The 21,368-nt window shown below is 45.4% G+C and overlaps 1 protein-coding gene and 2 pseudogenes across 3 annotated transcripts; 1 reads left to right on the forward strand and 2 right to left on the reverse strand.

Annotated features, from left to right (window-relative positions):
- Nucleotides 1-1,859: 1,859 nt before the first annotated feature.
- On the reverse strand, nt 1,860-11,449 carry sh2b1 (SH2B adaptor protein 1). 3 transcript variants are annotated; one of them, XM_034710861.1, is made up of 10 exons: nt 11,260-11,437; nt 7,873-9,969; nt 7,394-7,495; nt 7,039-7,130; nt 6,838-6,920; nt 6,571-6,726; nt 6,195-6,406; nt 5,844-6,018; nt 5,044-5,134; nt 1,860-4,274 (listed from the first exon to the last, which is right to left on the reverse strand). In XM_034710861.1, the coding sequence occupies exons 2-10, from the start codon at nt 9,571-9,573 to the stop codon at nt 4,253-4,255; spliced, it is 2,634 nt and encodes an 877-aa protein (XP_034566752.1). In that variant the 5' UTR covers nt 9,574-9,969; nt 11,260-11,437; the 3' UTR covers nt 1,860-4,252. The 3 variants fall into 3 exon arrangements, with proteins under 3 accessions (XP_034566752.1, XP_034566754.1, XP_034566753.1); XM_034710862.1 differs by having other exon boundaries at nt 4,131-4,274; nt 11,402-11,449; XM_034710863.1 differs by lacking the exon at nt 5,044-5,134 and having other exon boundaries at nt 11,260-11,422.
- Nucleotides 11,450-13,822: 2,373 nt separating this feature from the next.
- Nucleotides 13,823-16,350, reverse strand: LOC117831957 (annotated as a pseudogene).
- Nucleotides 16,351-17,886: 1,536 nt separating this feature from the next.
- On the forward strand, nt 17,887-20,426 carry LOC117831956 (annotated as a pseudogene).
- The last annotated feature ends 942 nt before the right edge of the window (nt 20,427-21,368 follow it).

Genomic DNA, 21,368 nt, shown 5'->3' on the forward strand with positions numbered 1-21,368 from the left:
CTGGGCACGTGACGGGGCGGGGTTAAACCTCAGGGCTGACTCTATGTTCATAACAACACTCAGAAACATTCAGGTATAGTCAGAGTAACTCATCTGTATGTTAGAGGATAATTTTTAATCACAGAGTGTGAAATTAGTCACATTTAAACAGTGATACATAATCAACCGGGCTGTACGGGTTACATGAAACAAACGCCTCACTTGTAAACCCCGCCTACTCTTTTAATGTGAGCAGTGATTGGATAAACCCCCAGTCAATCATTCTGTAGCTCGTCCCTGATTGGTTGGAAGTCTCGTCCATCACTTATCTCACGCGCTGATCCAGAGAGGCAGTTCTGATAAAGGTCGTGTGAGGAAACTGCTGCCGCAGAACACAGGGGCGTAGTCAGGGATTCTGGACTCAAAGAAGAGTCCTCATCAGGGCCCCAACACCACCGCTGGAGCACAGTACTATTATCTACACCTGCATGATGCAAATGACCCAACATATCTAGGATTGTTGCTTTACAACATGTAAAACAGGGGTTCCCAAAGTGGGGGTCAGGATCCCCTGGGGGGTCGCAAGACACAAATGGGGGGTCATGAGATGTCATCTAGAATGTTTTTTTTTTTTTAAGTTATCTAAAAATAGTACATTTAACCCGTTATGGTTAAAAATATTAAAAAAAATGTAGCTAACCTTGAAAATAGAAAATGTGATGAGTTTTCTGCCATTCTTTTTGCCAGATGACTATATGACAGTCATCTGGTAAAAACCTACCTATATGACATTCTCATATAGGTAGGTTAATTTTCTTCAGACCAGCTAAATGAAGACAAATTAAAACACTTTGAGGGACAGTGGGGGTCGCGAGTCTTTGGCACTTGTATTTTGGGGGTCGCGGGATGAAAAGTTTGGGAACCCCTGGTGTTAATTATGATCAAACTACTTTTCTGAAAGAAATTAGGTAACTTAAAATACATTTTTACAACCAATATAAGTACATTTAATAAACGTATAATACTTATTCTACAGCAAATCTCACATTTTGCATTAGTATTTCTTTATAAAGACTGTTAATTCTGATGTTTGTGTATGACTGACATGTTTCAGCCAATCACAGTCAGCCATGGTGAATTTATACTGTTGCTGATCCTTCAGCTCCGCCCACTTTTGTTTATTTCACTTATCCATGTTTTCAGTTTGAACCCTAAATCCACTCACTTTGCTTTGAGGTATCGGTACAAACCTCCACACTAGCAGATGTGTGTCTAACATGAGTCTGGTCCTGCTGGAGGTTTCTGCCTGTTAAAGGAAGTTTGTCCTTGCCACTGTAACTTGCTAAATGCTGCAAAGTGCTCTGCTCATGGTGGATTAAGATGAGATCAGACTGAGTCCTGTCTGGAAGAGGGGACTGGATCTGATCCTGTTTTGATGTTGGGTCTTTGTTAATAATAGAACACAGTGTACGTTCTAGACCTGCTGTTTGGAAAGTCTGATGATAACGTTAGTTGTGTAAGGCCTCAGGCATATCTACTTTCAGAATGATGCAACCTTCTCTTGTGCCCAGAAATCAAAACAACTCCTGTTTTGTTTCTTATTTATTTTTAGAATTTTGTTGTGGTTGATTTAATTTTTTTAATGTGTGGGTTTAGATTTTCCACATGATTTTTTACCCTTTTACCTGAACCTGCTATGAAGTCTCTGCCCTGGGAGTTTAACTATAAATGTCATAATTTGAGTTATAAAAACAATAATTAATTAAATATAAATGTGTTTAAACACGTCTTAAATATGTGATGTGTTTAAATAAGTTCCAGAAGAATCACACAAATATTTCAAGTCTGGAGGAAGAAAAGAAAGACACGACACAAACAACCATGTTTCACTATATTTATATTATATCATTAAATTCAATGTAGTACCTGAAACTAACAACACGGGTGGACAGACAACACTGTCCGCCCTCAACACACGGTCCCAGCAAAGAGAGAAAAGAGACAGAGAAAGGCACAAAGAGTTTTAAAACTGAGAAAAGGACATAGAACATGATGATTGGGGTTGGGGGGTTCGGGGGGCTGCATATAGACAAATACATGAGCAAAGAAAGTCTGGTAGAAATGACTGGGGACGATACATGGTGTATAAAGAAACAGGCAAGCTCTAAACTGAGAGATGAATGGAGACAGAGCGACACAAATGCAGACACAGAAAGGCACAAGTAGAAAAAGTAGGTATTCTCATTGACATTTTCTGCTAACTGTATATATCTTTTTTGATGAATGGAGGACGAGGTTGAGGAGGAGAAGACAGCATGAACGAGTGAGGATACCGTAAAGCCTTGAAAACGAGGCGTTTAGTAAAACCTTGTTTTTTTTTTCCTTCTTTTCCAAAAAACAAAAAAGGCACAGACACATTTGAATTACAAGATGGAGTTGGAACATGTGTTACATGGAGTATGCATACAAAATAAAAACAAATAAAATTAACACTATTATTATTATGACCGTCATTATTATTATTTCCATTAATATTATTGTTATTGGTTTCATCAATAATTACTCTCTGAAAGGAAAAACGTCAGTTTAGCGTCTCTTTACTTTGAGTGTCAGAAAGAAAGAGAGAGAGAAAAGATAGAGAGACATAGACCTCGTGATGCTGCTGAGTGTGACTGAGGTAAATGTTTCCTGCCTGCTCTAGTCTATGTGCAACACAGACCCGAGACGCTACACCGTCACTAGCGTGGAGACGACGTCAAAACGAAGAAATCAGTCATTTTGTTCAGAAATAAAGACAGAGACAGTTATTTTCCTTTCTTACATTAGAGGACTCTTTAAAATCGTACCATCATAAAAAGGTTTAAGTGTTGTGAGTCCAACAGGAGAGGTGGGAAACTGTCAGTACCAAGAGCAAGGGGAACCCGCTGAATCTGATGTACCACAGAGGAACGAGCCTCCTGGAGAAAATGATGCAGCTGAGATTTAAGTGCAATAAAAACATTGAAAGAAAAACATCATGATGCAGATCTTTCTACACGACAGAGACAAACGTTTTATCTCTCTATTCTTAAAGCCACCAAAGGTCACAGACTAAAACACTCTCAGAGAGCACAGGAGTTCCTGGTCGCCTGCTGCCTCGGTCGATCAGATCATTTGTGTCATTCTGTGTTACACAAATACTACGTTGGATCTGAACCAACTATTATAAGCACCAAATTCACACAATAACACAAAGAAGCAGGCTAACAGACTGAGTTACAGCAGACCAGCAACTCCTGCATCCTGTAAGAGTGATGATAGATGTTGTGAGTTCAGTCTGGGGCTTTGGAGAGAGAGATTTAGTGTGAGCAGGTTTCAAACCTCTACAGTCTACAGGCTTTAACGTCGTCTCCGCTCTAATGAGAGTGTAAGGTTTCAGGTCTATCGGCCACAGTACGAGTGTGTGTAGAGTGTGTTTGGCCTCTGCTGGCCTGTGCTGTCTCGGCAGGACCGCTGTGAGGTATTGGGACTGCTGGCTTCACAGGGCTCGCGCTGCTGTGAGGCGTACCGGCAAAAAACAAAGCTTATCGGACTAAAAACAAAAAGAAATGTACCGCTAGTTAGTGGTGTAAAGCTGCTCTCACCGTCTCTTCATCTGCTTCCTCTTCTCTCCCTCTCTCTGTTTAGTGTTAGTACTTTTACCCCTCCTCCTCCTCCTCCTCCTCCTCCTCCTCCTCCTCCACCTTGCTAACAAAATAAAAATACTGGTTATGAATGGCTATGATGTACGCCGCCTCATCCAATCTCACGTTCGCTCACACACACGCACGCTCTGGCACTAACACACACACATACACACTCCTCCTCTTCCTCCTCTCCTTTCTCCTCCTGGCCTTCCCTTCATCAGAAGAAGGAGTACTGGTTATCGATGGCTCGGGGCGCCCTCGCTCCGTCCCTCTCCTCCCCTTCCACGGCTTCTAGTTGGCGAAGAGGAGTGTCCCTGTCCCTCTCCTCCCAGTCCTCCACTCCTCCTCCACTGCCACCTCCGCTGCCTCCACTTCCTCCCGCCGCTGCCACCGCCGCCACCGCCACCGCTGCTCCTCCTGCTCCTGTCGTCGTCACCACAGGTGCTGCCCCACCTCCAACTCCTCCACCACCACTTCCACCTCCTCCACCTCCTCCTCCTGCTCCTGCTGCTCCTCCTGCTCCCACCACCTCTGTCTCGTTTCCTCTCTCCTGGGGAGGAGTTGGGGGCGGCGGTCGACCCGGCGGCAGGGGAGGAGGCTGAGGCGGGCTACGGGGTCTGCTGGTCAAGTCTGCATGGAGGAGACACAGAACGAGAGGAGGAGAAAAGAAAGAAAAAAAAGAGAGGGAGGAAATGAGAGAAAAGTGTAAATAAAGGAAGGCGGAGGGGGAGGAGGAGAAGGGGGGAGGAGGAGAGGGAGAATAAAGGCCGAAAGCGTGAGGAGTGAAGTGACAGCATAGTCGGAGGAGAGGAGGGTGAGAGGAGGGTGAGAGGAGGGTGAGAGGAGGGTGAGAGGAGGGTGAGAGGTGGGAGAAAAACAGAGAAAATGACAGTGAGTGGCCGGTTAGGTGGGAGGAGTCAGCGGTCATGGAGTCCATGAGAGTCATGGAAAAAGTCCAACTCCAGGAACACACACACACACTCTAACACACACACACACACACTCTCACACACATACACACACTCACACACATATTATTAACACTCTCGGGTTGTTTGATGTCTGAACTGAATGTTTTATGGAGGCACAATGTGACCCAAATATCTCTCCTTCACTTTCGCCTCTCTCTTGGCGTTTATCTACGCAGCACCAGGAGACACACAGGGATGAAACAGTGTTCTCACTTTGCATCAATAACACTAGATCAGTGATCACTGAATCATCCCCACAGATCGATGGATCATTACTTCTAAAGATCAGCGTCTGAGAGTCTCTGTTCGGAACATGTCAGATTTAAAAAAACACATCAAACATCAGCAATCGTTCACACACTCACTCCCACACCGCTCTCTCCCTCTCTCCCTCTCTCTCTCTCTCAGCCGAGTCCGGTCTCACTTACACACAGTCAGAGATGGGGGTTGATGGAGAGTCAGGATGGCGCGTGGTGATGACATCACAGACTGTAGGCCGACTGCCTGCCCTGTCCCGGCCTGCAAGGGGATGAGCCAACGGATACAACAGACAACAACAGAGACGTCAGAGCAGTGCCTGAGCAGGTGGAGGGAGGCTTCAGGTGAGCGGACTGTTAGTCTAACTATTCACTTTAAACACACGATGACAGAGTGGACACTTCCTTTCTGCCTCAGAGGTAGTTTAAATGTTTGGGATGTGCAGTCTGATTTTCTGGTGTGTGAGGAAGAGATGCAATGAGACATGAAGGCACAAAATAAAAGAAGGTGTCGCTGATTTTGTTTTCAGAGGTTTTAAAGTTTGTGTGTAAAAACATCTGGAGATTATCTGCACAAACAAACCTTCATGAAATACTTCCTGTGAGGTTTCTATGTGTAGAGTTTTTAACTTGTTTGCATCGTTCAGGAACTGACTTCACATCATGTTTAGACACAGGAAATAAAATTCTATCTCATTGGGAATGTGGAATCAATCCCCTGATGGCTCTCTTACAGGTCTGTTTTGTAAAGTAGGACTAAGTTTGTCCTCTTTGCTATAGTTTATAACAAATGTAAGTATAAAGAGTCTAACGTGAGACAAATCAAGGAAGCAGCTTTTCTATTTTTGGAACAAACAGTGAGGGATCGAGTGAGTTAGTGGGAAGTGATGGAGCATACACACTTTGAAAAATGTCACTAACAAGTTTCTAAATGTTTCTTTACTTCTGTCTTCTGATTGAGTCACTCGTACCTGGCTGGCGAACAGCGGTGGCACCCACAAAGCTAATGAGTGTGACGTCTGAGGCGCCGCCAGACTCCAGGGGGATCGGGTGCACCCGGAAATGCTCCAACATGTCGAAGATGGACTGGAACCAGAGGTGCTGCACCCGGCACTGACCGTCTTCGTTCAGGGAAAGACGGAGGTGCTGAAAGGGAGAAAGCAAAGATGGAAGTCTTTCAACAGAAGACTAAAGGTTGGAGGGTTTTATTCTAACACACAGGACAGCTTTAGGTCTCACTGTCAACCAATGTTTCAGTGATATGCCCCCAAAGATTTAAGGTAATGAATCAGCCTCTCAGAGACCAGGACTCTCATCCTCACCTTCGCCTTGCCCTGGAAGTTAAAGGTGAGGACATATTCTCCACGTCGTGTCTCACTCTGCCGAACCAAGAAGACACCGTGGCTGGCCGGGCCTCCAGCCAAGACCAGCTGAGCAGCTTTGAGACGGGACAGGGTGCCGTGGAACCACTGACACTCACTGAGAGGGTGCTCCACCGCCTCGGCAGTGGTCGTCTCAGAGAACAGGAAGGAACCTAGAGGGGGGGAGGGTCCAGTTTAAACTGTGAGGCTTGGAATGGTTGACACTGTAACATGTTACACATTCATAGAAACCCAGATACAACCCAGCCAAAAAAAACTGGGTCAGAAGAGTTTGACAATTTTCTGAAACTTGACCTTTTTAAAATATAATAATCACCTGTTGCATCTGGCGTCTCAGCAAAAGGTGTGCCGAGACTTGCTCCGCCTCCCCCGAGTATCCTGCTGTCTGGTTCGTCGAGAGGGGCTCGAGGTGGCAGCTCCGGGGGGAGAGGATCCATCAGAGGAGAGGAGCCTCCAATACCTCCATAACACACTGCAGCAGGGAAGAAGAACCGGAGACAGACATGTATTACAAACTTATAAACCAGGGTTCAAAGCATCTTATTTAGGGTACTAAATAAATCTTGTAGACTAAAAGACGTACCTTGTGACAGGCGGTCAACAATCTCAGGTGTTCCACTGATGTCCAACGGCCCCCCACACACACCTTCAGCATCTTCCTGTTCACTGTAGGAGGAGAGACAGTCGCCCCTGTTAGCCGCCACACTTAAAGCTGCTTCACATTGACCTAAATATTCTGTACTTACAAAACCCGCCCCCATTCATCCATTACTTCACTCATTACCTGAGACAGATTCCATTCCTTATGTCGCTCAGCCACGCTCTCATCTGTACAGCATCACGAGTTTCAATGACGTACTGCGCCAGTCCTTCCAGCTGAGAGCAGAGCACAGGGAAACAAATGAGGACAGTGGAAACAGAACGTAGAGGTGTGGTTAAATTAAAGATGCACTTTTATTAAACTCTTCTTTTAAAGGTATCTCAGGTCAGTCAGACTCTCGTGGATGTGTCGTGTATTTAAAGTATAAAGAGTTCCAGGGAGAGGACCAGTTTTGCCTCAAGAGAGCTGCTGTAGTGGATTTCCCCCCCGAGAGACTCATCAGTGAATAAGAGTCGGACAGAGGTGGAGCAGCGATTACCTGCAGGAGGAACGTGTTCTCCTTGTCAGGGACCTCCAGCGCTGTGGTGCTCCTCACATCCACGATCGAGCAGCAAGGGACAGTCAGCCGCGGCTTTGATGACTGCAGGGACAAACAGACGGTTAGTTACTGATGTGCCTGACCTGTCAGTTATAATAGTGTAGAAACACCAAGGGATGTTGTCCTGGCTAACTTGATTCTGCACGCAAAGTCGCCCTCAATCAAATATGAGTCTAAAACGAAGCTCTGCATAAAATCAAACTCTGATAACCTGCCTATCCCAATACGACAGATTCATTCCCCTGCCTCCAAACTGTTCCAAATAAACCTTCAGTCTGAAACACAGAGATTTATAATACACTAAAAACAGTCCTGTAGTAGATTTCTTAAAAACAACCAGACAACATAAAGAGAACCAGGAACTCAGCTGTCAAATTCAAAGTCTGTAAAGATGTTTATTATTTCAAAGGAAGTCTTACTTTAGGTGGAATGAAGAATTCCAAGTAGTACTCCTCTCCCCGCTCACCACCCTCTCTGTCCCGCTCTCTGAGGACCAGGCGACACTTGTGCCAGCGTCCTCCCCTCCAGGGTACGTTCCCTCCGCTGGCCAGAGGCTGCACTGGCGCCTGACCTGAAGCTGACGAGGCTGAGGCAGCGTTGTTGTTGTCCGTAACGTGGTGCAGTAGACCGAAAGAGAAGCCAGAGAAGCCATGGCTCGCGCTCAACTCGTCGTTGGATGAACTCACGCTCACCCCGCCCTCCCGAACCAGCCGGCCCACCTTCCTCAGAGGTCCAATGGCGGCGGCAGCAGCACTGCTCGGAGGCAGAGTGGAGGCGGTGGTTAGCACGAGGGCGGGAGGAGGGGATCGTGACAGTCTGAGTTTTTCAAGACGATGGCTCCACTTCTCCTTTTCGCCTCCTTCGCCGTTGCTCCGCCGCCGATCCCGGGCGGCCTCTGATAGAGACAGAGAGGTGGCGCTGCTTGAAGATGAGGGGGGCAGGGAAGAAGAGGAGGAGTGGGGAAGGGAAAGGGGCATGGATAGAGACACGGGCATGGAGGAGGTGGGTGTGGGAGGTTGTGTACCAGAGTTCCTCTTTGAGGCTGAAACTAAGGTAGCATCCTGCACACCCATGGTGTAACTGTAGCTGGAGGGCAGCTGGCTCTGGGCAGAGTCACTGGAGGAGCTTCGCCAGTGCAGAATGCCCCGGACACTCCCCCGCACACTACGACCCACACTCCGCAGGGAAAAGCGCTTCTTCAGTTTGTTTTTGGAGTTGGGTGTACTGTTACCTTTGGAGCCAGGCGGAGGAGTGACCGAGGAAGAGGAAGGTGTAATCTGAGGGTTGTGGGAGGGGTCTGCACCATCCACCTCTGTGGACTCGGCGTCCCGCTCCTCTGGCTCAACATCCTCCCCTACAGACGCTACCCCTAACCAGCTGTCCTCCTCTTCCTCAACCGGTGCTTCCCCATTCCCAGGGGCGACCATGGCCCCCCGCTCTTCACGCCGACCATTGTTTCCCCCCAATGAGGAGCAACATGACGATGATGAAGATGGAGGCAGGACTTGGCCGTGGGCGTAAGAATCCTGAAACCTGTCCCCGCTGCGGTTCTCTAATACAAGTCGTGTTGGTGCGGGCTTGGATGCCCGTGTTGCGTTAGTTGGGGGACATGGGAGGACCGCTCCCCCCGACGCTGACAAGGGAGAGACCGCCTCCTCTTCCAGGGACGTAGCGTCTGACTGCGGAGCCCAGCTCACCATATCTTCCCTCCCAGAGGTACAGCTCGGAGGAAGCGCCCCCTCAAGCTCACTCTGGAAGTGACGAACAAAGCGGTCAGTGAAGCGCCGGCAGAAGGCAGCCGCTGAGTCCGGGGAGTAGTGTGGGTTTTCCAGGAGAAACGCCCGGAAGTGGCGTGCAAAGTCACCGGCTGCAACGCGGGCATGAAGCTCACAGAATTCGGTCCAGCTCAGGCAAGGAGAAGGGGACGGTGTGGGGGTGTCTGACAGGGAAGACGGGTGAGCCTGGGGAGGAGGGCTCACTAGAGGTGGCAGGGGGGGAGGCCGGGGAGACAGGGGTAACAGAGAGGGAGAAGGAGGGGATGGAGATGGGGAGGGGGAGGGAGGTAAAGGAGAGGTGTTCGCCGCCCGCGGGCTGGGCGGGGTTAAAAGAGAGCCATTCATGCTCCTGAAAGGCGGGGACGCTGATTGACTCGATGGTCTATCAAATCACTTCAAACAACAGAAAGCTGAAGTGATTGCACAGCTGACCGGGGGCAAACACGGCACATTGGTCTAGTAATTTACAAATGAGTGTGAACTTAAGTGTTGTGCTCAGCCCCATCTAAAATAAGAGTTAAAATGCACCAGACCCATGCAGGATGGGATTAAAAGAGGTCAAATATCTCCAACACTGAGCTTTCTGCTACATTATTTTGTTATATTAAGTTCTTTTAAGACAGAAATATCAGATTTGGACCGCCAGTAAAAGGAAGAGTAGAGGAGGTTAGGTGTGTGGGATTCACAAGATCTGCCCCTTCGTCGCCATCTGTCATGCATGCAGAGAAGTTAAGCCACATCCTGTAAAAAAACAAAACAAAAACAAACTTCAGTTCAGTTACACGGACACACACACAGCGTCACAGAGAGACGCAAACACACAGGAATGCTGCAACTATAATATGCCTCTTACATGTTCACACATCAATGACCATAATCTGGTAATCTTGTGTTTCATAGTACGCTCACAATGCTCTTCAGCTGTGTTCAATATGTTCTGTTAGTTTTGATATGAGACGAGTTTTTGACGGACTGAGATTAACAGCGATGCCTCTCGATGACCTACTGAAGCAACCAGATCACGTGCAAGAAGACTGACAGTGTCTTGATTGTGATTATTTAACCTCTGAGAGGGGGGTAGGTGTCAGACAGGTGAGTTACTAAACACATCGCACTATTTAAAGAAAGAGGGATGAGATTTTTTTGTAAGAAAACATGAAATCAGCAAAGAGATGACAGGTATAAGATTGTCCACAGGGGGCGCCATAATGGACACAAACAGAAACTTCCTCACAGGAGCTTTAAGTTCACTTTGGTGATAACATTTTCAATTTGCATGACTTTTAGAGCATCAAAAGCAGAATTCTAACTTGTACATGAATATTCTAATAATCAACACCTGTCCATTTGTGCAGGATTTCAATCATGTCACTGCACTTACACTTCTCATTATATGACAGGAATCTGTTGTAATTAATCTCTGAATTCAGTATAATTAACTCTCAGAGGTGTTAAACTGACATACTTTCCCCCTTGCTGTGTCTAACCCTGCTTTAGGTCAGTCTAAGTGATTATAAAGTTGAATATCTTCGTGGTGGTGACTGAAATGAGGCATGTGAGAGGCTAGCACACCCTGTTAGCTGTCTTTAAAGCAAAATAACAACTGCTCAAAGAGACAGGCAGCACAAGAGGTCATCCTAAAGTACTGTAGCTTACATCATTGTTAAGTTAAATGACTATTTAATGATTTCATGGCCTGAAATTAAAGCTTCAGAGTGAGTCCTGCTCATTGAGCTTTCTTTAAAGACGTGTAACGTTCGCTACAGCTAACAATAGCCACCTAACGTCAACATGCTGTCGGACCTGATAGCAGTAAGCATCTTTATATGGCAGTGCTGGAGAGATATTCATGTGTTGGTGGATCCAGCTGAGAGCTGTGGCTGAGATGAACACATAATGAATCATCAGCAGCAGCTAGAACCAAAGATTCTCCGAGCTAAGCTATCCGTTAGCCAGTTAGTTAGCTATTAATAAACCTGCTAGCTCGCTATCAATATTGCCTCGCCACTTTAATGTTCTCTGATCCTCTACCTGTACATCACAGTCCAGCGGGCTCATCCGGGTCTGTTACTGGAGCTGGCAGAAACTGCATCATTCTTTCAGAACACATAACGGACTAACATTCTGGTTAAGGTTGTTGTTGTTGCTAAATATGAATATTGCTCTGCCTTGCCTGGACGCGTTCTTCTCGCTCTGGATGTCTGTTCTCGCGAGAGTTGGCGGCTCAGCGTCTGATCCTGACAGCTGCTGATAGAAACTACAAACCTCTGGATCTTTGTTGAAGGATGACTGGCTTCCAAGACATGAGACCAAGAGGAAACAGTGGGTAGAGGAAAGAAGACCAACAGATTCCTTTCAGACTTCCTCCCCACCCCTTCACAAAAAACAAACAAACAAACAAACAAACCCACTAACTAACCCTGAGTCTGTTCATCACTGAAACCAGAGCTGTGGGAAGTGGCTTTAAGTTGGAGGTGCTGTCGTAAGAGGAGCAATATTTTTTCTTTTTGCATTTAGGTTACTTATGCAACTGATAGACTATACAGCACATACATTTTATTTTTATTTATCTGGTTTGAATACAAGCTTTCAAGAGAACTTTTCATTATAAATTCACATCAATAACGACTATAATACAGGGAACTTTAATATGTATGAAATGCCCGACTTGCAACTTCCATACCTTGTTGTACAGCAAAGAGCATACAAGCCAAACCTGGTAAAACAGACCCATAAGGCAGTAAAGCTCATTGAACAGAACTTATCCAAATACATGCAGTTTTTAAGCAGGCACACGCACACATTTTTTTTTAAAGTTGCTATAATAATTTCTCAAATCTTCCTCAGGCATTACATTTTCAGAAAATAATACATGAAAATGATTTCTAAAAAACTGTTTTATTGTGTTAATTATTGTATTTATTTCAACTTATTTATGCATTCAGAAAAAAATGTGTGATGCCTTTTCCAACAGGGGTGCTGCAGCACCCTCAGCACCCCTACTTCCCAACTGAGACTCTCACATCCGTCCATCCTAAAGGATCCCAGATCACTGACTGAGTCTGTAATCTTCAATTAGACTGTTGCATTATAAAGCCTATGTTTCTGACTCAAGGGGCTGTGATTTATGGGCGTATATTATGTTAATGACACATAACAATTAGTGGAAGAGGTGCTCTATAGAAATAAAACACACTAAATAATCTCAACTACAAATAAACAGTTGTTATAAGGTATCCATGGTGTTCCAAAACAGTTTCTATTTACTATTTTACTCTTATATGATGGGTTTGCATGAATATTATCTACTACTCTCTGCTCATTTAAAGCTCCTGTGAAGAGTTTTTGGTCTGCAGTCAAACAGACTGAAGTTAAAGCTAGGGTTAGTGGTCATGAAAAACTAGCATGAATTTGAATCTAGCATTTCCTCAGGACTCCGTCTTAATTTTGTGTAGTTCCTTTTTATGCCAGTCACCTCTGCAGCAGTTTAGGTACAGGTGAGGCTATTAATAGTCTAGGGCAATGCTGAAACAGTCTCTATAGTATTTTTCCAAGCTACAGATTCATTGTGAATTGCATGTTAGACATTTAAAAATCAAAATAAGGATGAGATATCTTTTTCAGAAAACACTCCTTGCTTAGTACAAGTAGATCATTCTTCCTGCTTTGTCCACAGAGGGTGCCAAAACTGACATTACAGATGGAAAAAAGTCTCTGTGAAGTCACCCAGAGGTTTCTGAATGGAAACTTGAAGCCCTGATTGGAAAACGCTGACATAAACTAAGTTTTGATGAAACTAAAAACATGCAGAGAGGCATTTTTTTTTTAGCACCCTGGGAAAAAGCTGTAACACTCACCTTTATGTCAACTTAGCTATACCATTGTTATGCAAAACAGGCTATTCATTCTGTGGCTTCTGCAACCTCAAGTGGACACTTTGGAAACTACAGGGTTTTTTTTTCCGCTCTTCCACATTGGCTTCATGTTTCAAGACCAGAGGTTACCGCTTGAACACAGCTCAGGAATTCTTCAGAGGAGCTATAATCTGCAACATAATGCTATAAAAAATATACTATTATTGTATCATCAATGAATATCAATAAGTCTCACCTCTGCTGTCAAAATGAATGTATGTAAAATTTATTCTCAGTGGTGAAATTATAAAAAACTGAAACTTCAAGAATAAAATTGGAGTTTGATTCCTTAAGGCTTTTAATCTTGGGTCATGAGTATTCTCTGTTGTTGTTTTCAGGTGCATGAACAACATACCCATAACCTCTTTATCTGTTCACTGACAACACATGTCCACTGTCCTTTTAAATCTTCATGATCTTCATGTTAAATATGTTACTGTTTGTGTATACCTGCACAAATCAGTCTGTCCAGTTTAGAACTCATAATGAAGTTTCAAGTATCCGGAGTCATTTGTTATCTTTTTGGCAATAGTGTGGCCCCATATCAGGGGAAACCTAAATCCACTTTGAGTCGACTGTCAGTTCAGTTCTGATGACTCAGTGTGTCACTTACACACAGCTTCCTTACTTGATATCAATGAAAACATGAACGACAAAACAAACATAAAGAGGCGTTAAGGTGTATTTATAAATCATCTTTATTACATTTTCCAGCAATGAAACCGTATATAAACATCCAGCAGCCCAGTTCTCAATAATAACCCATTTTATGTATTTACAGTGTTAGAACAACATTTTTAAAACATTAGTGCACATATAAAGTCAGTTTTAGAAATCAGAGTCCACATCAGGGTCCACTTTAGTCCACCTCCTCAATGGTGGGCCCCTGGGAGCTGGCTCTTGCCTCCTCTCTGCAGCTGCCTGCAGGCGCTCCTCCCTGATACAGGTTGCTGATGATGGGGTTACAAACTTTCTCCAGCTCTGTCTGCTGGTGTTGGTACTCCTCTTTCTCAGCCAGCAGGTTGTTCTCCAGCCAGGCCACGGTCTCATCACACTTCTGGATCACCTTCTTCTGGTCCTCCTCACTGATCTTGCCCTTCAGGTTCTCATCCTGCACACTGCTCTTCATGTTGAAGGCGTACGACTCCAGGGAGTTCCTGGCAGAGATCTTGTCCCTCTGCTGGTCGTCCTCAGCTTTGTATTTGTCTGCATCCTGCACCATCCTCTCGATCTCTTCTTTGCTCAGTCGGCCCTTGTCGTTGGTGATGGTGATCTTGTTCTCTTTGCCGGTGCTTTTGTCCACCGCGGACACGTTCAAGATGCCGTTGGCGTCCACGTCAAAGGTGACCTCGATCTGTGGGACCCCTCGGGGAGCAGGTGGGAGTCCTGTCAGCTCAAACCTGCCCAGCAGGTTGTTGTCCTTGGTCATGGCTCTTTCCCCTTCGTAGACCTGGATGAGGACCCCGGGCTGGTTGTCAGAGTAGGTGCTGAACACCTGGGTTTGTTTGGTGGGGATGGTGGTGTTGCGTTTGATCAGGGCTGTCATGACTCCTCCGGCTGTCTCAATACCCAGAGACAGAGGAGCCACGTCCAGCAGCAGCACGTCCTGAACGTTCCCAGAGGTATCACCTGTGAGGATGGCGGCCTGGACGGCAGCACCGTACGCCACAGCCTCGTCTGGGTTGATGCTCTTGTTCAGCTCTCTGCCATTGAAGAAATCCTGCAGCAGTTTCTGGACTTTGGGGATTCGGGTGGAGCCTCCCACCAGGACGATTTCGTGGATCTGGGCCTTGTCCATTTTGGCGTCTCTCAGAGCTTTCTCCACCGGCTCTAAGGTTCCCCTGAACAGGTCGGAGCACAGCTCCTCAAAGCGAGCCCTGGTGACGGAGGTGTAGAAGTCCGTGCCCTCAAACAGAGAATCGATCTCGATGCTGGCCTGGGAGCTGGACGACAGGGTTCTCTTGGCCCTCTCGCAGGCCGTGCGCAGCCTCCTCAAGGCTCTCTTGTTCTGGCTGATGTCCTTCTTGTGTTTCCTCTTGAACTCCTCCACAAAGTGGTTGACCATGCGGTTGTCAAAGTCCTCTCCACCCAGGTGAGTGTCTCCAGCTGTGGATTTCACCTCAAAGATGCCGTCTTCGATGGTCAGGATGGACACGTCGAAGGTGCCTCCGCCCAGGTCAAAGATCAGGACGTTACGTTCTCCTGACTTGCTTTTGTCCAGACCGTAGGCGATGGCGGCTGCCGTGGGCTCGTTGATGATCCTCAGGACATTCAGTCCTGCGATGACGCCTGCGTCTTTAGTGGCCTGCCTCTGGGAGTCGTTGAAGTAAGGCGGGGACTGTGATGACTGCGTTGGACACCTTTTGGCCGAGGTAGGCCTCAGCGATCTCCTTCATCTTCACCAGGACCATGGAGGAAATCTCCTCAGGGTAGAAGGCTTTGTCCTCCCCTTTGTACTCCACCTGAATTTTGGGCTTTCCTCCATCTCCGATCACATTGAAGGGCCAGTGCTTCATGTCAGCCTGCACCACTGGATCATCCAACTTTCTTCCAATCAGTCTCTTGGCATCAAACACGGTGTTACTGGGGTTCAGAGCCGCCTGGTTCTTAGCTGCATCCCCAATGAGCCTCTCTGTGTCAGTGAACGCCACATAGCTGGGGGTGGTCCTGTTGCCCTGGTCGTTGGCGATGATTTCTACTTTTCCATGCTGGAAAACCCCCACACAGGAGTAGGTGGTGCCCAGGTCGATGCCGATCGCTACACCTTTGGCTGAAGACATTTTTACTAAGGATAGTCACCTGTAAAACAGTTAAATCAACGTTTAGGAAAGTAAAGATGAACACATTACTGCACACACTCTACTCTGTCACAGCACATATACTACACACATGTTTAGTCTGAGCAGGAACTGGAAGTACATTTAGGAAAAAGTACAAAAACATTTAAGATGTGCTCCTCATTTGCATCTAACAATTCATTACAATTACATTAACTCAAAATAAAAGTCCTATTTTTTTTACAAATGTTACAGAGTCGTATTTTCAAAGTAAAGTACCTTCCGGTGGTGAACTTACAGTTAGAGTTGAATGTTCTGTGAAGAGGGTTAGTTTCCTCCGCTCTCTCTGGATCTTCCTCTGAGGTCTGGTCTGTGTCTGAAACTGTCTCTGTCTCAGACCTGCCGCTTCTTATCTGTGGAAGCTGAAAGTCTGGCAGCTTCTAGAAGTTTCGCACAATGAGACTCCCCACTTCCGGTTTACGACTTCAAAATAAATGTAACTTAATGAATATACGCTGTGGTTCAGTAGGAATTAACATGTGTTGGTCTTATTTTGAAGGTGAAACACGGCACAGTCACTAACACTTGAAGCAGCTTTCAGAGAACTCTCTCGAATGAACCAGAAGCTGCTGGAGGAGAAAAACTGAGAGATCCAACCAAGAGGTTTTATAAGAATTACTTATAAATGACTTAATTTAAGAAGTAAAATAATATAGTTAAAAATAAATATTAAAGCTTTGTAACTCTTTTCGTATAAGTTCTCATACAAGCTACCAGATTATGAAATGAGTAGCCTACTGAGTTCAACACGTTTCTATGAACAAAGGTTGAAAATGACAAAAAGGACTCTGAGAAAGAAGAACTTTACAATAAATACTTTTGTTGTATTTTTATATAATGAATCGAACATGAAACAATTTATGAAAATCAATGTTTAAAGGCCCTGTAGGGAGTTTTGAAATGGCTGAGAAACAGACTGAAAATGATACTGATGCCTCTTTATGACCTTCAATAGCAAACAAGACCATCAGCAACAACACTGACACCTTCTCTGTTGTCATTTTTAATGCCTGAAACCACCCTGAGGGGGTAGGTGTCAGACCAGATAATGGACATCTCGCTTCAGAAACAGCCTTTATCCGACTGTTTTCATGGAAAGTAATCACATTGCCTGATAAAGTTGACTTTTAAAAGACAACAGGATGAGGTTTTTGATGAAAAACACTACTTTTGCATATAAAGGACAAGAGACAAGAACAAAAGTTCCTCACAGCAGCTTTAATCAAGATCAATATTATTATAAGGGCTATTAAAATGGCATGGAAAAGACAGGACCTTAATACCATTGTGCCCATAATCATTTTGAATACATCTTTGTATATGATTATTTATTTGTACACATTATGCTACCCCGTTAGAAACAGGAGTGATGATTTATAAAACATTTAAACTACATATTTATTTAGAAAAAACACAGAAAAACATATGAAATGTTTGAACAGACATTTAATCACTGAAATGATAAAAGTGAGTTATTCCCAAACTGTTGCCTGAGATGAATGAACTCTTAAATTTCACTTTAAAAAGACTCAAACTTTATGATATGCTCTTTTTCAATACTAAATCATGCGATTAAACTGTTGCCAGGTAAAAATACTAATGAAGTGATGTTGCAAAAGGTGTTTCCTGTTTTATTTCATAATCTTTCCTGACTAATGTTGACTCAGTGGTCCCACTCTCTATGGTCCCACCCATGGTCCCACCTCTCCAGCAGCTTCTGGTTCATTCGAGAGAGTTCTCTGAAAGCTGCTTCAAGTGTTAGTGACTGTGTCGTGTTTCACCTTCAAAATAAGACCAACACATGTTAATTCCTACTGAACCACAGCGTATATTCATTGAGTTACCTTTTATTTTGAAGTCGTAAACCGGAAGTGAGGAGTCTCCACATGCGAAACTTCTAGAAGCTGCCAGACTTTCAGCTTCCACAGATAAGAAGCGGCAGGTCTGAGACAGAGACAGTTTCAGACACAGACCAGACCTCAGAGGAAGATCCAGAGAGAGCGGAGGAAACTAACCCTCTTCACAGAACATTCAACTCTAACTGTAAGTTCACCACCGGAAGGTACTTTACTTTGAAAATACGACTCTGTAACATTTGTAAAAAAAAATAGGACATTTATTTTGAGTTAATGTAATTGTAATGAATTGTTAGATGCAAATGAGGAGCACATCTTAAATGTTTTTGTACTTTTTCCTAAATGTACTTCCAGTTCCTGCTCAGACTAATGATAGTAAACGTGTGTAGTATATGTGCTGTGACAGAGTAGAGTGTGTGCAGTAATGTGTTCATCTTTACTTTCCTAAACGTTGATTTCACTGTTTTACAGGTGACTATCTTTAGTAAAAATGTCTTCAGCCAAAGGTGTAGCGATCGGCATCGACCTGGGCACCACCTACTCCTGTGTGGGGGTTTTCCAGCATGGAAAAGTAGAAATCATCGCCAACGACCAGGGCAACAGGACCACCCCCAGCTATGTGGCGTTCACTGACACAGAGAGGCTCATTGGGGATGCAGCTAAGAACCAGGCGGCTCTGAACCCCAGTAACACCGTGTTTGATGCCAAGAGACTGATTGGAAGAAAGTTGGATGATCCAGTGGTGCAGGCTGACATGAAGCACTGGCCCTTCAATGTGATCGGAGATGGAGGAAAGCCCAAAATTCAGGTGGAGTACAAAGGGGAGGACAAAGCCTTCTACCCTGAGGAGATTTCCTCCATGGTCCTGGTGAAGATGAAGGAGATCGCTGAGGCCTACCTCGGCCAAAAGGTGTCCAACGCAGTCATCACAGTCCCCGCCTACTTCAACGACTCCCAGAGGCAGGCCACTAAAGACGCAGGCGTCATCGCAGGACTGAATGTCCTGAGGATCATCAACGAGCCCACGGCAGCCGCCATCGCCTACGGTCTGGACAAAAGCAAGTCAGGAGAACGTAACGTCCTGATCTTTGACCTGGGCGGAGGCACCTTCGACGTGTCCATCCTGACCATCGAAGACGGCATCTTTGAGGTGAAATCCACAGCTGGAGACACTCACCTGGGTGGAGAGGACTTTGACAACCGCATGGTCAACCACTTTGTGGAGGAGTTCAAGAGGAAACACAAGAAGGACATCAGCCAGAACAAGAGAGCCTTGAGGAGGCTGCGCACGGCCTGCGAGAGGGCCAAGAGAACCCTGTCGTCCAGCTCCCAGGCCAGCATCGAGATCGATTCTCTGTTTGAGGGCACGGACTTCTACACCTCCGTCACCAGGGCTCGCTTTGAGGAGCTGTGCTCCGACCTGTTCAGGGGAACCTTAGAGCCGGTGGAGAAAGCTCTGAGAGACGCCAAAATGGACAAGGCCCAGATCCACGAAATCGTCCTGGTGGGAGGCTCCACCCGAATCCCCAAAGTCCAGAAACTGCTGCAGGATTTCTTCAATGGCAGAGAGCTGAACAAGAGCATCAACCCAGACGAAGGCGGTGGCGTACGGTGCTGCCGTCCAGGCCGCCATCCTCACAGGTGATACCTCTGGGAACGTTCAGGACGTGCTGCTGCTGGACGTGGCTCCTCTGTCTCTGGGTATTGAGACAGCCGGAGGAGTCATGACAGCCCTGATCAAACGCAACACCACCATCCCCACCAAACAAACCCAGGTGTTCAGCACCTACTCTGACAACCAGCCCGGGGTCCTCATCCAGGTCTACGAAGGAGAAAGAGCCATGACCAAGGACAACAACCTGCTGGGCAGGTTTGAGCTGACAGGACTCCCACCTGCTCCCCGAGGGGTCCCACAGATCGAGGTCACCTTTGACGTGGACGCCAACGGCATCTTGAACGTGTCCGCGGTGGACAAAAGCACCGGCAAAGAGAACAAGATCACCATCACCAACGATAAGGGCCGACTGAGCAAAGAAGAGATCGAGAGGATGGTGCAGGATGCAGACAAATACAAAGCTGAGGACGACCAGCAGAGGGACAAGATCTCTGCCAGGAACTCCCTGGAGTCGTACGCCTTCAACATGAAGAGCAGTGTGCAGGATGAGAACCTGAAGGGCAAGATCAGTGAGGAGGACCAGAAGAAGGTGATCCAGAAGTGTGATGAGGCCGTGGCCTGGCTGGAGAACAACCTGCTGGCTGAGAAAGAGGAGTACCAACACCAGCAGACAGAGCTGGAGAAAGTGTGCAACCCCATCATCAGCAAGCTGTATCAGGGAGGAGCGCCTGCAAGCAGCTGCAGAGAGGAGGCAAGAGCCGGCTCCCAGGGGCCAACCATTGAGGAGGTGGACTAAAGTGGGACCTGATGAGGACTCTGATTTCTAAAACTGACTTTATATGTGCCTCAATGATTTAAAAATGTTTTTATGGAAATGTTAATATATAAAATGGGTTATTATTAAGAACTGGGTTTCTGGATGTATGTATACGGTTGCATTGCTGGAAAATGTAATAAAGATGATTTATAAATACACCTTAACGCCTCTTTATGTTTTAACTTGCATTTATTCATGGGTGGATGCACAATGTTTTCATATCCATAACTTGCATTAGTGTTATTAGAATATATATTATACTATTATAATATAATTTTCTGCACTTATTACTTTTCAAACATGCTTTATAAACATATTACCAACTTTTTTTAAATTAGAAGGACGAGGGGAAGCTTTAAAACAAAGTGTTGCAGCACACAGAATATCCACTAGATGTCACAGTTTCACTTTGGAGGCGGTACACTCACCAGCAGTCTTGATGTGTTATAGATTTTAGAAGATGGTGATCCTGAGACTATAAACCATTTCAGAATTTTCTATATAAAAAAACATCATCAAATGTGAAATATATTATATCCTGAGAACAAATTTATGTTTTATGCCACTCTTTGTAAAACACTTTGGGGTTACTTATTACTTTTACTCCACTACATTTCTATCAGTGCTCTAGTTACTCACTACTTCAGCTTTGAAGTCAGCTCATGAATATCCTTCTCTTTTCTGAAATCTGATCCTAAGACAGTAAACTGTGTTTGTGTAGTTCTGCTTGTCTCAGTGGTTTAGTCATACCTGTACATCGTGCGTCTCCACCATTGAACGTGGAGCAAACACAGAGCATCAGTCAGATCAGGCAGTTCATTTAGAGGTGGTAATGATGGATATAATTCTCCACCTGAGCACCCACGGCCATATCTTCAGCCCGTGTTAGAGGTTTTTGAATTGAAGAATGATGCATGTCGTTTGAAATGTTCTCCCTGTTTCCCACTCTGCCAAAACACACAAACATTCACTGTCCAACCTGAGAAAGCGTGCTGAGCTACTTAACATTTGTTTAATTCCAGATCAACATTTCAAACTGAGGTGTCTGAGCTTGGAGTAACTTACTGTTTTCATTCCATGGTGTAGTTTTTAGTGATTTCA

Source organism: Notolabrus celidotus, chromosome 20, assembly GCF_009762535.1.
Source record: "Notolabrus celidotus isolate fNotCel1 chromosome 20, fNotCel1.pri, whole genome shotgun sequence".
Taxonomy (NCBI): Eukaryota; Metazoa; Chordata; class Actinopteri; order Labriformes; family Labridae; genus Notolabrus; species Notolabrus celidotus.